The sequence below is a fragment of the Grampus griseus genome (assembly GCF_964374135.1).
Source record: "Grampus griseus genome assembly, chromosome: 1".
NCBI classification, from domain to species: Eukaryota; Metazoa; Chordata; class Mammalia; order Artiodactyla; family Delphinidae; genus Grampus; species Grampus griseus.
Genome location: NC_139017.1, coordinates 72,011,338 through 72,027,076, shown reverse-complemented (window position 1 = coordinate 72,027,076; position 15,739 = coordinate 72,011,338). Strand labels below are relative to the sequence as shown.

General features: G+C 53.5%; 1 protein-coding gene across 2 annotated transcripts; it reads left to right on the top strand.

The window, feature by feature from the left end:
- Positions 1-72: 72 nt before the first annotated feature.
- DCST1 (DC-STAMP domain containing 1) lies at positions 73-15,716 on the top strand (the record flags this gene model as incomplete). Of its 2 annotated transcripts, XM_082661859.1 has the most annotated exons (16): positions 73-148; positions 509-634; positions 924-998; positions 5,204-5,332; positions 5,680-5,819; positions 6,556-6,772; positions 6,874-7,017; positions 7,679-7,800; positions 8,194-8,351; positions 10,410-10,509; positions 10,635-10,730; positions 10,869-10,995; positions 11,381-11,497; positions 11,981-12,123; positions 12,245-12,358; positions 15,442-15,716. In XM_082661859.1, the coding sequence occupies 16 exons, from the start codon at positions 88-90 to the stop codon at positions 15,694-15,696; spliced, it is 2,124 nt and encodes a 707-aa protein (XP_082517985.1). In that variant the 3' UTR covers positions 15,697-15,716. The 2 variants fall into 2 exon arrangements, with proteins under 2 accessions (XP_082517985.1, XP_082517986.1); XM_082661860.1 differs by lacking the exon at positions 924-998 and having other exon boundaries at positions 88-148.
- Between the last annotated feature and the right edge of the window lie 23 nt (positions 15,717-15,739).

Here is a 15,739-nt window from a genome sequence, read left to right as displayed (position 1 = left end):
AGGCGGTGGAGACAGAAGCAGAACCTCTCGTCCAAGGACATCTTCGAGGAGACTTCTGGGATGAGAGAGGGTTCATCCAGAGCACACATGGCCATCAGACCTCATCAGAACGGAGCAAAAGGGCAAAAAAGGAAACTACCCCACACCAGTGAGTCAGTCACCAGAGACCCCGACCCTTCCCAGTGACTCCCAGCAGCTCCCAGCCCCCACTCCTCTCACCCAATCTCTCCTCCAGGACCCCAGCACCTTCCCCCACTTTGGGGTCCCCCAGCCTCCACCCCCTCATCCAGTGCCCTCCTCCGGCCTAGCCCTTTCTTCTTCTCTCGCTCATGTCTGTCCCACTTCCCCAGGGTCCCTCATCCTCCTTCAGGATCCCCCAAGTTCCTGCCACCCTCATCCGGGTTCCCCCAGCCTCTACCCCGCTGCAAGCCCCTAAACCTAATGAATCACGCCCCAGTCGGAAGCGTAGTATGTTGGCCTCGCTGGGCTAAACTCTTCGACCCTTCAGCGGTGCAGAGGTTCCTGAGCTGGGGGCTGCCCGTCTCCTGTAGCCGATTCCTGTGGCGCCAGCCGGGCGAGTTTCCGGTCAGTGCTCTCCTGCTGGGGGCAGGCGCCGGGGGGCTCCTGGCCATAGGTGAGTACAGGGCAGACGTCAGGGACGGGGCCCATCTTTTTTTTTTTTTTTTTGCGGTACGCGGGCCTCTCACTGTCGTGGCCTCTCCCGTTGCGGAGCACAGGCTGCTGACGCGCAGGCTCAGCGGCCATGGCTCACGGGCCCAGCCGCTCCGCTCCATGTGGGATCTTCCCGGACCGGGGCACAAACCCGTGTCCCCTGCATCGGTAGGCGGACTCTCAACCACTGCACCACCAGGAAAGCCGTAGGGCCCCATCTTTTGACCTTTGGCTTCACCCTGTATCCTTAGGTCTCTTTCAGCTCCTGGTGAACCCTATGAACATCTATGAAGATCAGAAGATGGTGACATTGTACGGCTTGGTGGGTTAGTGCCGGGCTAGGGACAGGGACACAGCCCAGCTCTGGGTGCCCAGGGAGGAGTCTGCACTTGTTTCTTCTGTTCCCAAGTGTCCCTTGTAGCCTCAGCCTTGTTTTGGCCTTTGAGAGGAGGGAAGAGGCCCCCAGTCTACAGAAGAAGACACAGTCCTTGCCCACTAGAGTCTCCCCAATCTGAGGGACTCCCTATTACCCCCATGATATGGTCCAAACCCCACGACCATTCATAATCCCCGTCTCTCCTGACCTCTCTGGTCTTGTTTCCTGCTGCTCCTGATAAATTCAATTCATTCATTCATTTAGCACTAACTGAGCACTTGCTAAGGATTCAGCAGTGGACAAGGTTGACAAACACCCAGCACTTTTAAAAAAAATTTTACACTCCTAGAGCTTATAATATATATAACACATATTACACACACATACATACATTGTAATGTATAGTGCATACTTGTATATATACATGGGCAGTGACAGCTACAATATAAATCTAATGATTTCTTTTTTTTATAGTGATTTCTTTTTTTTTCTAATTGACATATAGTTGCTGTACAATATTATGTTAGTTTCAGGTGTACTACACAGTGATTTGACATTTTCAGACATTATGAAATGATCACCATGGTAAGTCTAGGAACCATCTGTCCTTGTGTAAAGTTACTACAGTATTATTGGCCATGTTCTTTTTTTAATTGAAGTACAGTTAATTTACAATGTTATATTAGTTTCAGCTGTACAGCATATTGATTCAATATCTTTATAGGTTATACTCCATTTAAAGTTATTATAAAATATTGGCCATATTTTGGTCAATAAGGATATTGGCCAAATTCTTTATGCTATATATTATACCCCTGTGACTTATTTATTATACAGCTGGAATTTTGTACCTCTTAATTCCCTTCAACTACTTCCCCCCTCCCCAACCCCACACCCGCACACCCAGCTCTTTCAGAGTTTACGTTCTCTTTCAAGTTTACATTCTAGTGGAGAGAGTTAGACAACACATGAACAAGAAATAAACAAGAGCATTTCTGATGGTGACAAGTGTTATGAAAAAAGTAAACCAGGGGGATGTGATAGAAAGGGATTGGGAGCTAGCTTGAGTAGTCAGGGAAGGCTGCTCAGAGAAGGTGACATTTGATTGGAGACCTCGTATCAGGAGGTGTTGGGCCGCAAGAACAGAAAACCCATCTAAAAGTGGTTTAACCATAGAGGGAGTTTATCATCTCATATAACAAGTTTCAAGGTAGAGTGGTTTTGGAGTTTGGATAATTTAGCAGCTCAGTAAACCCACCAAGACCCAGCTTCCTTTTGACTTTTTTCTCTGCCGTCTTTGGTCTGTACATCATTCCTCTTCGGGTCATGAAATGGCTGCAGCAAATCCAGGCATCACATCCTCATACAGGAGTGTCAAAAGAGCAGAACATTCCTTCCTCATGTCTCTTATAAGAACAAAGAAAACTTCCCGTAACCCCCCAGCCAACTTCCCCCACACCTCTTTGGTCAGAGTGACAGCACGTGTCCCTTCCTAACACTGTCCCAGGCAAGGGGCTCGGACATGGCATCATCCCCGGTTCACTGAATGATCTACCTCTATGGGATACCAACAGGAAACTACTTTTTCCCTGACCACTGTATTCCAACCTTTCTCCCACTGATGACCTCTCACACAGACCCTTAGCTTTCTGGTGATTTTAATCTAGAAGACCTAGTCCTGCTTCAGTAATTATGACTGTTTTTAGGGTTTAAGAGGTCCAATCCAGTCTACGTCAAGATTTCAATCTCACGTCCATTCTCAAACATCTTCCCTCCTTACCGCCCCCTTGCCCCGCAGCTCAGGCCTGATCCCTGGCGTGAGGTCCCGCGGTGGAGAAGGGGGCACGGCCTGCTCACTCACTGTTTTTCTCCACTTCCTTCCCCTTCTGGTTCTTCTGATGTCAGAAAGGGGATTAGAAGAATTAGAGGAAAAGGGACAAAAGTCTGAAGTCATCGATACTGTTTGAATTCCACCGCCTCTGTGCGGCGAGTGCTCACATCCTGGCTGTCTCAGGGGGCCCATTCATGGTCCCGCTGGAGGCTCTGTGTGGACCGCACAGTGCCCAGTTTCCTGCTGAGGGCAGTTCTCTTTGACTGACTTCGAATGAAGCTCCCTGTAGCTCCTACAGGCCACCTGCAGCCTCTTACCTTTAGATGCCTCCACCCAAGCAGGCAGAGGGTCCCCATCCCGGAGGGATGGCTTGAGGCCTGATACCCTCCACACGTCTGCTTGTCCCAAAGGAAATGCACATATCCTTGCCCTGCCAAACTGGGAAAGCAGGGCCCCTTGCAGCTGCCCTCTCCCCTGTCATGATGAGAAGCGAGTACCACCCTCCATGTTCATGTTTCCCTGACACTTCCGGGAGTGTCTGAGCACGTCCGTGAACTCTCCTCCCTCTCTGTGCTCCAGTGACAGCCCTGGGGTGGCCCTGCCAGGCTCTGCAGCTCAGCGGGCATCCAGCTGGGAGGGATGAGCCGGGTTCCCCTTCTTGCAGCACCAGCTTCAGAAGGGTTCTCTTGGAGTCTGTCACTGGGCATGAGGAAGTGAACACCCATCCTCTCCTCAGACTCTCCTCCCATGTCTGCCTACTCTAACCACTTCTCTCTATGTCCAGAAAACTCAGATTTCTGGTCTTGCCTTTGTATAGACTGGTTGGGGTAGAGGGGTGAAAAACCAGTTTTGCTCTTTTGGTAAAGCCCAGACTGGGACCAGCAAGCTCCACGGGGCTCTCTTTAGAACGTAGAGCAACGCTTGGTCAACAATCAATCATCCTCAGAATGTAGGACAACTATTTATCCACTGTCATCCTCAGCTTGAGTCTTGGCCAAAAGACTGGTGGAGCCGGCCAGGTGAAGACTCTAGGAGGACGAGTGCTCCTGGCAGGGGGAACAGCGAGGGCAAAGACCTGAGAGGAGGAATGAGCTTGGCAAGTTCTAGGAACAGCAGTAGGCCAGCGTGGGCGGACATGGTGGGCAAAGGGCTGAGGAGCATGAGATCACTTCAGAAGGTAGTCAGGGGCCAGATCACGAGAGTCGGTCGACCGTATTAGGAGAGTCTGGATTTGTTCCCAAGTGAGACGGAAAGTCACTGCATGGTTTCCAGCGGAAAAGGGACATGATCGGATTTCATTTTTACAAGATCCCTCTGGCTGCCTTGTGAAAATGGAAGTTTAGGTTAGCAAGAGAGGAGCTAGGGGACTAGTTAGTCCCAGTGAGAGACGCTGGGGACTCTATGAGGGCAGTGCAGATGGAGGGAAGAGTCAGGACTTGGGATTTGCTTTGGCGATCCTTGGGAGAACGCTCTATCCACACAGGAATCTTCTAGGTTCCCTGACCAGTTTATGCTGTTCCTTTGGCCTGGAATGCCTAACAACACTTACTCATCTTCCAGGCCCAGCTGACACATCACCTCCTTTGTCCAGCCTTCCCAGCCCCACCCGCCCCCGCAGAAATACCCGCTCCCTCCTTGGCTCCCACAGCTCTGTATAAGCACCTCCCTGTGCACTTAGCACTTGGTGTTGCAGTCATTTGTTTACCCGTCTGTCTCTCTCCCTGGATTACGAGCTTCAAGGAGCTCACTGTCTCCCTGCAGAGACCACAGGGAGACACATGTGAAACTGCTAAAACATACCAGGAGGTACACGATTAAGGGCTAAAATTACGGACCGAGATGGTGAGTGCTGTAGGTGTCAGAGCACGGGGAATATTGAGGTGGCTGTGGCCTCTCTTCTCACTGCTCTGAGCACCGGTGCCTGTTTCCAGAATTTTTCTCTTGCTCTCTCTTCTCCCTCAGTACCTAGGGTTAGTGTGACTCCAGCCTGGAAAAGGGAAGTGTTGGCCCCCTTCCCTAACACAAACCCACACACTCATACACACACCAAGTCAATCACCAACCATGGCTTTTCAATCTCTAGCCATCTCTCCAAGCCCTTCCACAGGCTGCCACACAGTCGAACTCCGTAAATGGCTCTTCAATAAATGAATGAATGAGTGGTCTAGAAGGCCTATCAGAGTCAATGTAAATGGGACAAGGGCAGTACAGTGATGGTTCTAGAAGGGAGTTTTGCGGGGCGGGGGGGGGCGGTGTGTGCTCTGCTAAACCTGGTGGTTTAGCGTCCTGACTCTGCCTCACCACCTCCTGGGCTCTCCTGACAGGCTTGGGGGCCATAGGCTGGGGTACCTCCCCTCACATCCGCTGCGCCAGCCTCCTGCTAGTACCCAAGATGCTGGGCAAGGAGGGCCGGCTCTTTGTGCTGGGATACGCCTTGGCCGCCATCTATGAGGGTGAGTGTGTGCCCCTGGGTACCAGTTAGTGACACTGAAGCAGTGACCCTGGGTGGGCCATCCATTGAGAGCCAGGCCTGGAGAAGGAGAAAGAGTGGGGGGTCTAATCCCAGCTGTTCCAACTTGCTGTGTGTCCCTGAGAGAGTTCCTTCACATCTCTGGGCCACCTTAGTTTACACAGAGAAAAACATCAGGGGTTGAATGAGATGACCTCTCACCAGCTTCTGAGCCCCATCAGTGTACAGTTCTAGAAGGTGGTCACTGCCCGCAGAGCAGGAGCTAGGGATGGGCTGAAGAAAGTTAATTGGCTCTAGAGGGAGATAATCTACCAGGGCATCTTCCCCCAGGACCAGTGGCCAACCTGCGGCACAACCTCAATGAGGTGATAGCATCGCTCGGCTGCACTGTGGAGCTGCAGATCAACAACACCCGCTCGGCTTGGCGTGTCTCCACAGCCCCCCTGCGGGCAGTGTTCAAGGACCTGCTGGTCAGGACCCTACACAGGCAGGGCCTAGGGGTCCCTCTCCCCGCAGGGCCTAGATGACCTGAGCTGGGACCCTGGACTTACAGTTTCCCAATGGGGGCGGTACTGGCATTTTTGGCAGAACTGTTCCCAAACATTGCAGGATGTGCCCTGATCCCTGGACACTCAATGCCAGGAGAGCCCCTGCCCGCAGCCACTGGGACACACCACACACACACTTCCAAACACCTGAGTAGGTGGTACTCTGCGCAGATGAGCTAGAATGTCAGGAAACTGGGGGCCCTGGCCTTGAGGAGTTTGGAAACTTTGAGGATCAGGGGATGAGGGAATTGGGTACTGGAGATTAGAAGAATTGGAAAGTTGAGGAGTTGGGGAGAGAAGGGCTGAGGGGCTTGGGAGTCGGGGACATTGAGATGGCACAGTGGCCTGAGAGGTTAGTGATGAAGGGTGAAGTCCAAGGACCTGGGGAACCCTTCCTTGACTAACCAGGACTTGGGATGGGAGGCCTCAGGAGGAGCTGGGAGCCTGGGATGTAAGCAGAGCAGAGGCACCTGGGGAGGAGAGGGGGCTCCCAAGCACTACGAACAGTGGACTGTTTGAGGCGAGAGGCCATCTCTGGGCCTAGGCTCCCTATAGGCTTGAGGTAAGAGCCCAAAGCTTGGCTAACAGGGGAACAGGCTGTCTGGCAGCAGAAGCTCTAAGCTCGCATGCCTGACCCCTTTCCTCCCTCCGACCCCAGAGCAGCAAAGAGTCATTGAAAGCCAAGACTCAGAACATCACCAACACCTTTGAGGAACTGGATGCCCAGGTGAGCAGTGAGAGTGGATACGCGCCCGAGGATGCCGAGGGCTCGGAGGAGACAGCCCCAGGCAGAGAGACCCTCCGCGCCTCAGCCTTCAGACACCGCCTCTCTACACAGAAGATGTATGAGCTGAAGACCAAGCTGCGTTGCTCCCGTGAGGGGGATCCCTGGGCAGGGGAGGGCAGGGAGGGCCGCCGGGCCAGGGCTCCGGGTCAGGGTGTGGGGACCTCAGACCCGCACTGCCCCTTCCCGCAGATGTGGTGAACAAGGCCATGATGAACTGCCGCCGCTGGTTTGACCAAAAGTACAGAGAGTGCCTTCAACGCATCTGGGTCCCACTGCTCAACCACCTGCTCTGCCTGCCCATGAAGTTCAAGTTCTTCTGTGGCATTGCCAAGGGTCAGCATAGTGGCAGGAGGGAGGGGAGCAGCAGGGCTAGGGATCTGAGTCCTTGGGGACCACTGGGTAGGTGTAGGGCAGGAAGGCCTTCAGGAGGGGAGGCTTTCGGCTCTGAGGACACAGCATCCTCAGGGTCCAGCCCTTCCAGCTGACCAGCTTTGTGACTCAGGTGAGTTTGCAGCAAGGCTCTCAGCTTCGTCTCTTCATTTGAAAGATGGGCATAATGATAGTACTCATGCCATTAGGGGTTTTGAGGATTTAAGGGGATAATACATGTAAAGCAGGTAACAACTCGCCCACAGAGGAATTGCTCTATTAAGTATCGGTTATCATAATTAGTTAGTGTTTGGTATGGTTATAGACAGGTGAAAAAAATGGGGGAAAGAATTCAAGGAGAGTAAAGAGGGGAAAGACTCAGGGTGGTAGAAAGTCATGGGCTGGGACTTTCAGTGGTTAGGACTCTGCACGCCCACTGCCAAGGACCCAGGTTCAATCCCTGGTGGGAGAACTAAGATTCCACAAGTCACATAGTGCAGAAAAAAAAAGAAAGAAAGAAAGTCATGGGCAGAGAGACAAAAAAGCAGCATGAAGAGGATCACGGGAAGGGAGGACTGGAGGCCAGGCCCAGGGAGGCCCCTAACCTGGCCGCCCTGTCCACCAGTGATGGAAGTTTGGTGCCGTAGTCGCATCCCAGTGGAAGGCAACTTTGGGCAGACCTATGACTCCCTCAATCAGTCTCTTCGCGGCCTGGAGGGGGAGTTTTCAGCCACTATTAACCTCAAGGTAGGAGAGGGGCAGTGTGAGGGTGGGGGGCACAGGGAACAGGGCGTGAGGAAAAGGGCAAGGGAACGGGCACGGGAGGGAGGTGGCTGGCTGTGAGGGAGGGGGAAGAGACGAGGAGTGGTGCTGGGACTGGGTGACAGGAGAGGGAGGGTGCCGAGCCTGCGGCGGGCACAGGGACCTGCCTCTGGATGGGTGGTCGGCCAGGTGTGAGGAGGTGTCAGCTCATACAGGTGAAAGACTGTGTCAAGGAGGGCAGCGAACAGAAGACAGCGGCAACTCCTAAAGGTCCTGGGAAGAGCTGGGGACAGGAGCGGGGCATCAGGGGAGAGAAGCCACAGAGAGGCTGGGAGGCTGGGTCTGGGTCTCTGAGTCGGCACCCGGGCCGTCCACCAGGAAGAGAAGCGGGCTGGGGTGCTGGGCCTCAACACGAGCTGGGAACACGTGAGCACCGAGGTGCGGGACTACGTGAGACGCCAGGAGGCCCGGCTCGAGTGGATCCTGGGGCTGCTGCACGTGCTGCTCTCCTGCACCTTCCTGCTCGTCCTCCACGCGTGAGTCCTGACCTCCACCCAGATGCCCCTTCCTCCGCTCCGGATTGGAGACCTGCCCTGAGGGAGGCCCTAAGAATGGAGCTGCAGGGCCCTCCTCCGACTCTGAAGGTGAATGTTCTTGCGCCTTTAACTTTGCCTTTTTAGAGAGCTGGGATCGCTGTTTACCCAAAGGTAAGAGAAATGTGGACATTTTGTCAGAAGAAACAGTTACCCGTGTTCCCACCACCTTAAAAGGGCGACCGTCTTCATTCATCTGCCTCCTTCCGGCCTTTATCCCAACGCTGACTTTTTTTTTTCCACTTTTAGCTTTGACTTTTGATTTTTTTCCTTGCCCTTCATATTCCCCTTGGCTCTGACTTTGTGCCATTTTTATCGTCCAACTCTGCTTTCATTTTCTCCCGCCCGCTGCGTTGGCTGCTACTTTCCCTCCATTTGGACCAAAGTCCTCAACCCCACCCAGCCTGGCATCCAGCTGGGCTGCCCTGAGCCTCACTCAGCTTCCCTGCTGACCTCTGGACCCTTTATTTCCTGTCTCCACCCCCAAATGCCTGAGATGGGCAGGGGCTGGACAAGGGCGGCCACAGGGGCGCCTGCTCTCTCTGCCCCTGTTTGTGGGGCTTAGAGTGACAGCAGGTGAGTGGTTATGTGTGTGCCCAGGGCCCTGTGGGACGACGAAGATCAATGAGCCATATTCCTGCCTTCAAGAAGCTCAGGGTCTAGGGGAGGCAGGCGAGGCATCCACAAAACAGAGATGGTTCAAGGGCTGTACTATGGACTGGCTCTCGGGACTGGTATGGGAGCTGAGGAGGGGCCCCTGCAAGGGCCATAACTGGGCTTCAAAAGGCTGCAGATGGGGAGCTACGGCCAAGAAGAGGAAAGGTGTTCTCTTGGACCAGGAATCTGGCATTTGTGGGATGTGGAAGGCAGAGGCTGGGGTTGAGGACTGGGCTGAAGTGGGCATGGCCAGAACAGTCTGGAAATCCCTGCAGGAGGGCCCTGAACTGCCCCACAGTTGCAAGGTTGCAGGGTGGACTGGGACAGCCTGGAGGCAGGGAGGCCAAACTGGGTCAGAGATTAGGGAGCCTGAGTGGAGTGGGGCGTGGCAGGAAGTTGGCCTGAGATGGAGGGAGGTAGGGGGAAGGTGCAGCAGGTCTCAGAGCCAGCTTGGGGAGGGAAGGAAGGAGGCACAGAGTCAAAAGCCACTTCCAGGTTTTCAACCTGGGTGAGGTCACTCACTGAAGGGGCTGAGCTGGCTGAGGGGCGGAGACCAGACTCAGGAGGCCCAGGCCCAACAGCGCTAGGTCTCTCCACAAGGGGGCACCCACAGTCTTTCTTTGCATTTATAGTTACTTCTAAAGGCAAAGATGTGGATTTTTACAGGGTCCCAGAACCAACAGCATTGGAACTTATGTTTCACGGTTTACAGAGCTTATTTAATGTACTTATACAGTTTTAAACACATTTCCAACAATTAACATTTTTTCCTCAGGAAACTGAGTCATTATGTGGGACTTTGGGAGATACACAGAGGAGAGTTACATTTGCACGGGCACACACACGCACACACGGAAAACATCGCCACACGCAAGGGTGTGTCAGAGGAGAAGGGAAATGATGCTTGAGACGAGTTTTGCTTGAAGTGACCTCCGGGAGATGTTTTGAGGGCTCAGCCAAGAGGCAGGGACTTGAGAGGTGAACGTGGGAGTCAATGGATCAGGTGATTTCTTCAACCTCGAGGGGTTTCCTTGTCTCCGTGCCTTTGCTCCTGCTGTTTCTTCTGCTTGATATTCATCCTGGAAGTTCCATGCCTGGGAAACCTTCCCCTACCTCCCAGGCACACGCATGCACTTACACGACGCTCCCTCCCCTCCTCACCTCTGTTATGTCTCATCAGTGTGTATGTGCATGTCTTTCACTGGACCGTGGACTGCTGGAGGGCAGGGCAGAGCACGCAGGTGGTGCTCGGTGCATGCTGGGTGGCCAGCTGACTGTGCGTCAGGGAAGCCCATGGTTGGGGGTGGGTGAACCTGGAGGTGATGGAGACACCCTCGTCCACAGGTGCTTCTCCTATGTGGACAGCTATAACGGGGACATCCGCTTCGACAACATCTACATCAGCACCTACTTCTGTCAGATCGATGAACGCAGGAAGAAGCTGGTGAGTGGGCACAGCCCTGCCCAAGGGTGCCCTGCTCTGTGCCCTGTGTGGCTTCACGCTCCAGGAGGGCAGAGGGGAAAGGGAGAGGGCGCTCAGTGCTCTCACCATGTGGACGTTTTTCCCAGGGCAAGCGGACTCTGCTGCCACTCCGCAGCGCTGAGAAGAAAACCGTCATCTTCCCCTGGGACCCCACTATCCAGGCCACAGAAATGAGAAATGTGGTGAGGATGGCACGAAGGGGAGGCCCCTGGATCCTACTAGAGGCGGGATCTGCAGGAGGGAGGGCAAAGGCGTCAGAGGGGACTCCATGCCAGGGCCAAAGGCGCTGCCCAGCTCTGACCCTCCTGCTCCCTGGGCAGATGAAGGAGCTCATGGAGACACTGCCCGTGCTGCTGCTGCTACTACTGCTGTGTGGCCTGGACTGGGCTCTCTACTCCATCTTCGACACCATCCGCCACCACTCCTTCGTGCAGTACTCCTTCCGCAGTGAGCCCAGTCCCCACTCCAGGCTCCAGGCCCAAGAGACACCCCCTTGGAGAACTCCCACCCTTGTGCAGACACACCTCCCCAATTCTTCCAATTTCGTCACCTCCTTCTGCATCTCGGCCCCTCCCTGTCCTCCTTAGGGTCAAATATCAACCCTGCAACCTGACAGCTGTCACTGGGGCCCTCTGTTTCCACCCCCCTTTATATCTACCAAAAGGAGGAATTAGTACTCAGTGAAGGGATGGAAAGTCCCGTGCAGTTGAGAAGTATTTGTATGCCTTGACCTCTCCCCTACATCCAGTCCCCAACCTGCCCCATCCCCTTAACTCCAACTCTTTCCTGACTCCCCGCCCCACACACACCACGTTCCCTATCCTGGCTTCAGGCAGTCATAAACTGGAGGTGAAAGTCGGGGGAGACTCCATGCTTGCCCGGCTTCTTCGGAATACCATCGGAGCCCTGAACACCTCCTCGGAGACGGTGGTGGAATCCAACAACATGCGTGAGTGATGCTGAAAGTTTGGATCAGAGGAATTGAGGGCTGGGAGGGCCAGGGTCTTTCCAAGACAAAGAGTTGGGGGACTGGGCCTTGGCTGTGGCAAGATGGGGGTTGGCGTGCTTGCATTGGAGAAATTAAACTAGGGAACATCAGGTCAGGCTTGAAGATTTGGAGGATGACAGACTTGGGTCAGAGGAGCCTGAGGGCTGGGGCTTTGGGGCCAGATGGTCCCAGCCCTCTGGAGCAGTGCTGTTTAACAGAACTTTCTGCCGTGATGGAAAATTTCTACATCTGTGCCAAGTTGAGCAAATAGCCTCATGGGCCTAGTGGCTATAGTCCGACAGCACAGCTCTGCAGGGTGAGGGGCAGGCAGGAGGAGAACAGGGTAATCAGACATTTAACCCACACCCCACTGGCATGGGGAATTCAACCCAGAGCCGCGGCCGGTCCTGGCCAGATCCCTGACAGGCCTGCCTCCTCTGCCAGCCTGCCTGCCCCAGCCCGTGCCCCTGAGTACCAGGGCCTATTTGAGGGCTGCACTACCAAGCGGCCTGCTAGTGTGTCTCTGCCTGCTCCAAGCTTTCAGCTACCGGCTCCGGAGGGTCATCGTAGCCTTCTACTTCCCCAAGGTGCGCCTCACCCTGCCCTCTCCACCCCTGCATACACAAACACACCAGCCTGAGCCCAGCTCCCCACAAGCCCCATCTTTGGGGAATGTCTTCCTCCTCTGTACTGTCTCCCTGGCCCCAGCGTGAGAAGAAGCGGATCCTTTTCCTCTACAACGATCTCCTGAGGAAGAGAGCAGCCTTCACCCAACTGAGGAGGGCCACCATCGTGAGACGGGCACGACAGCAGAGGGCTCCTGTAAGTCCAGGCCTGTGCCCCTGGCTGGGTCTGAGAACTGAGGGGGACAGGCATCTCCCCTCAGTCCACCCAGCCCCCACCAAGGCCCCAGGCCTACTGATGCTCAGTGAGTTCTGATGGAATGCATGCCAAGGGCCCTGGTCATCCAGCTCCTGGAGGTCAAGGCTGTGTCCATCTCTGTGCCCCAGGATTCAGCCCAGCCTGAGATCCTAAGTGGACCATTGGGAAGCAGGCAGAAAAGGGGAATCAGATTTGATACCATCAGGTCAAAGGAGAGCAAGAGGGGTTCGTCAGAAACAAGGGACCCAAGACAAAGCCACAGGTTCTTCTGAGAGGGCTTCAGACCAGAACTTCAGTGCAGTCCCATCGGTGGGTGGGGTGGGAGATTGGTGGATGAGGGGAAGCAGGTGGGCTGGGGATCAGGGAGGCTTCATGAAGGGGCACGCAGTGTACAGAAAGAGCACACCGTGGGAAGAAGCAGGCTCCAGTCCACACTCCCTCATTAAGCTGTGTGACCTTGGCCATGGTCTTCCCTGGACCTCAGTTTTTCCTCTGAAGAATGGGGAGTTTGGACAGATCTGTAAGGCCTGCTCACTAGAGATCAGTAATAGAGATAGAGTGGTGGTCAGGTGTGGGGCTCTGGTGCCAGAGAGCCTGGGTTTGAATCCTGGCTCCTCCCCTTATTACTATGACAATTGTGTGATCTTGAACACACATAAATGCTGAGCCTTGGTTTTTCCCTTCTGTAAAATGGAGTTAACTACTCCATCTAGTTGTAGTAAGGATTAAATGAGTTTCACTGTCACGGTGCAGGCACATAGCAAATTCTGTACGCGTGTTAGTTGTCACTGTGTGATCCTAGGCAAGTGATCACCTCTCCAAGCATCAGTTTTCTTGCCTGAAAAAGAGATGATAACAACAATATCTGCCTTACATGGTTATTGTTTGAATTGAGTTAATTTACTTACAGTTTCTTGGTACAGTGCCCAATACTATTTAAAAAACAAGTGGCAGTCACTCTTATTTTTTTTTTTTCACTTTTTAAAAAATTATTTATTTATTTTTTATTTATTTCTGGCCGCGTTGGGTCTTTGTTGCTGTGCTCAGGCTTTCTCTAGTTGCGGCGAGCGGGGGCTACTCTCTGTTGCGGTGCGCGGGCTTCTCACTGTGGTGGCTTCTCTTGTTGTGGAGCACAGGCTCTCAGTGTGCGGGCTTCAGTAGTTGTAGCATGCGAGCTCAGTAGTTGTGGCTCACAGGCTCTAGAGCGCAGGCTCAGTAGTTGTGGCGCGTGGGCTTAGTTGCTCTGCGGCATGTGGGATTTTCCCGGACCAGGGCTCAAACCCATGTCCCCTGAATTGGCAGGCAGATTATTGACCACTGCGCCACCAGGGAAGCCCTGTCCATACACTTTTTTTTTTTTTACACATCTTTATTGGAGTATAATTGCTTTACAATGGTGTGTTAGTTTCTGCTTTATAACAAAGTGAATCAGTTATACATATACATATGTTCCCATATCTCTTCCCTCTTGCGTCTCCCTCCCTCCCACCCTCCCTATCCCACCCAGTCACTCTTATTTAATCAGCCCTAACAAAGCTCATAAAAGTGAGAGACTGTGTTTGCTTAACTTTTTCCTCCAGTGCCTAGATCCCCCAACTCCCATGACACACAGTAGGGGCTGAATGAATGTCTGATGAAAAAACGAACATATTACAGGAGGAGGTGAGCTCCATGTCCTTCTATTCCACCATCTTGATCCAGCCTCCTAAGAAACTCACTGAAAATGAACATACTGTGATTCCATGACCAGATCATGGAGTTAACTGGATTTTGATGGGTAGATGGAAATGTGAAGAGCATTCATTCCAAGCTAAGGGAACAGAATGTGCAAAGACTCAGAGTCCAAAGGGAATGCCAAGTGCCAGAGCTAGTCTAAGGAGAAAGTGGCACAGAAGATGCAAATTTCAGGGAGGGGTAAGTTGGAGCAGAGGCTAGAAAGAGACCAGACTGTGGAAGGCTCAGAAGGCCAAGCCCAGGAGTTCTGACTTTGTTTGGCAGGCAGTGGAGCCCCTGGAGCTTCTTTCTTTCTTTTTTATTTTTTAATATTCATTTATTTATTTGGCTGCGCCAAATAAATAAATGGCTCTTAGTTGAGGCACACAGGATCTTCGTTGCAGCATGCAGGATCTTTAGTTGCGGCATGTGGGATCTAATTCCCTGACCAGGGATTGAACCTGGGCCCCCTGCATTGGGAGCATGGAGTCTTAGCCACTGGACCACCAGGGAAGTCCCAACCCCTGGAGTTCCTTTTTTTTTTTTTTTTTTTTTTAATATTTATTTATTTATTTGGCTGCTGCTCTGGGTCTTAGTTGCGGCACGCGGAATCCCCATTGCTGCCTGAGGGATTTTCTTTGCGGCATGCGGGATCTTTTAGTTGCAGCACGCAGGCTCTTAGTTGTGGCATGTGGGATCTAGTTCCCTGACCAGAGATCAAACCTGGGCCCCCTGCGTCAGAAGCGCGGAGTCTTAACCACTGGACCACCAGGGAAGTGCCCCCTGGAGTTTCTTGAGCAAAGAGCATCTGGTAAGGTGGCCTGAGAATTCCTGGCAATTGTGCGGAGAGAGGGTGGGAGAGCGAGAGAGCATAATGAGCCAGGCTTGTGATTTGGAATCAGGGTACCTGCGTCCAGGCAGGTTTGATTGTTCAGTCTGTGCCTTTGGGGAAGTCACTTAACATTTATGAGATTCATCTTTCTCATCTGTAAAGTGGGGGGGAACACAATAGTGATAGTCTTATCTGTCCTACTCACTTCTCAGCCCCACGGTGAGAATCAAATAAGGCGATTTATGGTAACGTGATGCTGGTAGTTGCTGTTACTGGCTGGGAGAGAATCGAGGCTTCATCCTCCCACTCTCCATCACGGAGTGAGGGAGGCTCTCTAGGACCCACTTGCATAGCACCCTCGCCCTCCAGGGGTCTTCTTTGCCCAATCTAGCTTCCTCCAACATGTGGGCATAGTCAGGCCTTGAGACTTCAGACAAGAAGCGCTAACAGGCTCTAAACCCCCCTTGCCTCCCAACAGCGCCGCCACCTGGCGGACATCCTGCACCGCCGCTGCCTGCCCCTCTTGCGCCCCTGGCTGCGCAGGCGATGCGTGGTGTGCCAGGCACCCGAGACGCCCGAGTCCTACGTGTGCCCTACGCCGGATTGCGAGGCAGTGTACTGCCGGTCGTGCTGGAACGACATGCGGCAGCGGTGCCCGGTCTGCACACCCCGCGAGGAGCTCTCCTCCTCCGCCTACAGCGACAGCAACGACGATGCTACCTACGCGGAGTGAAGAGGCGTCCTGCTGGCTCTCCCACCCGCTCCTTCCTGTTTAA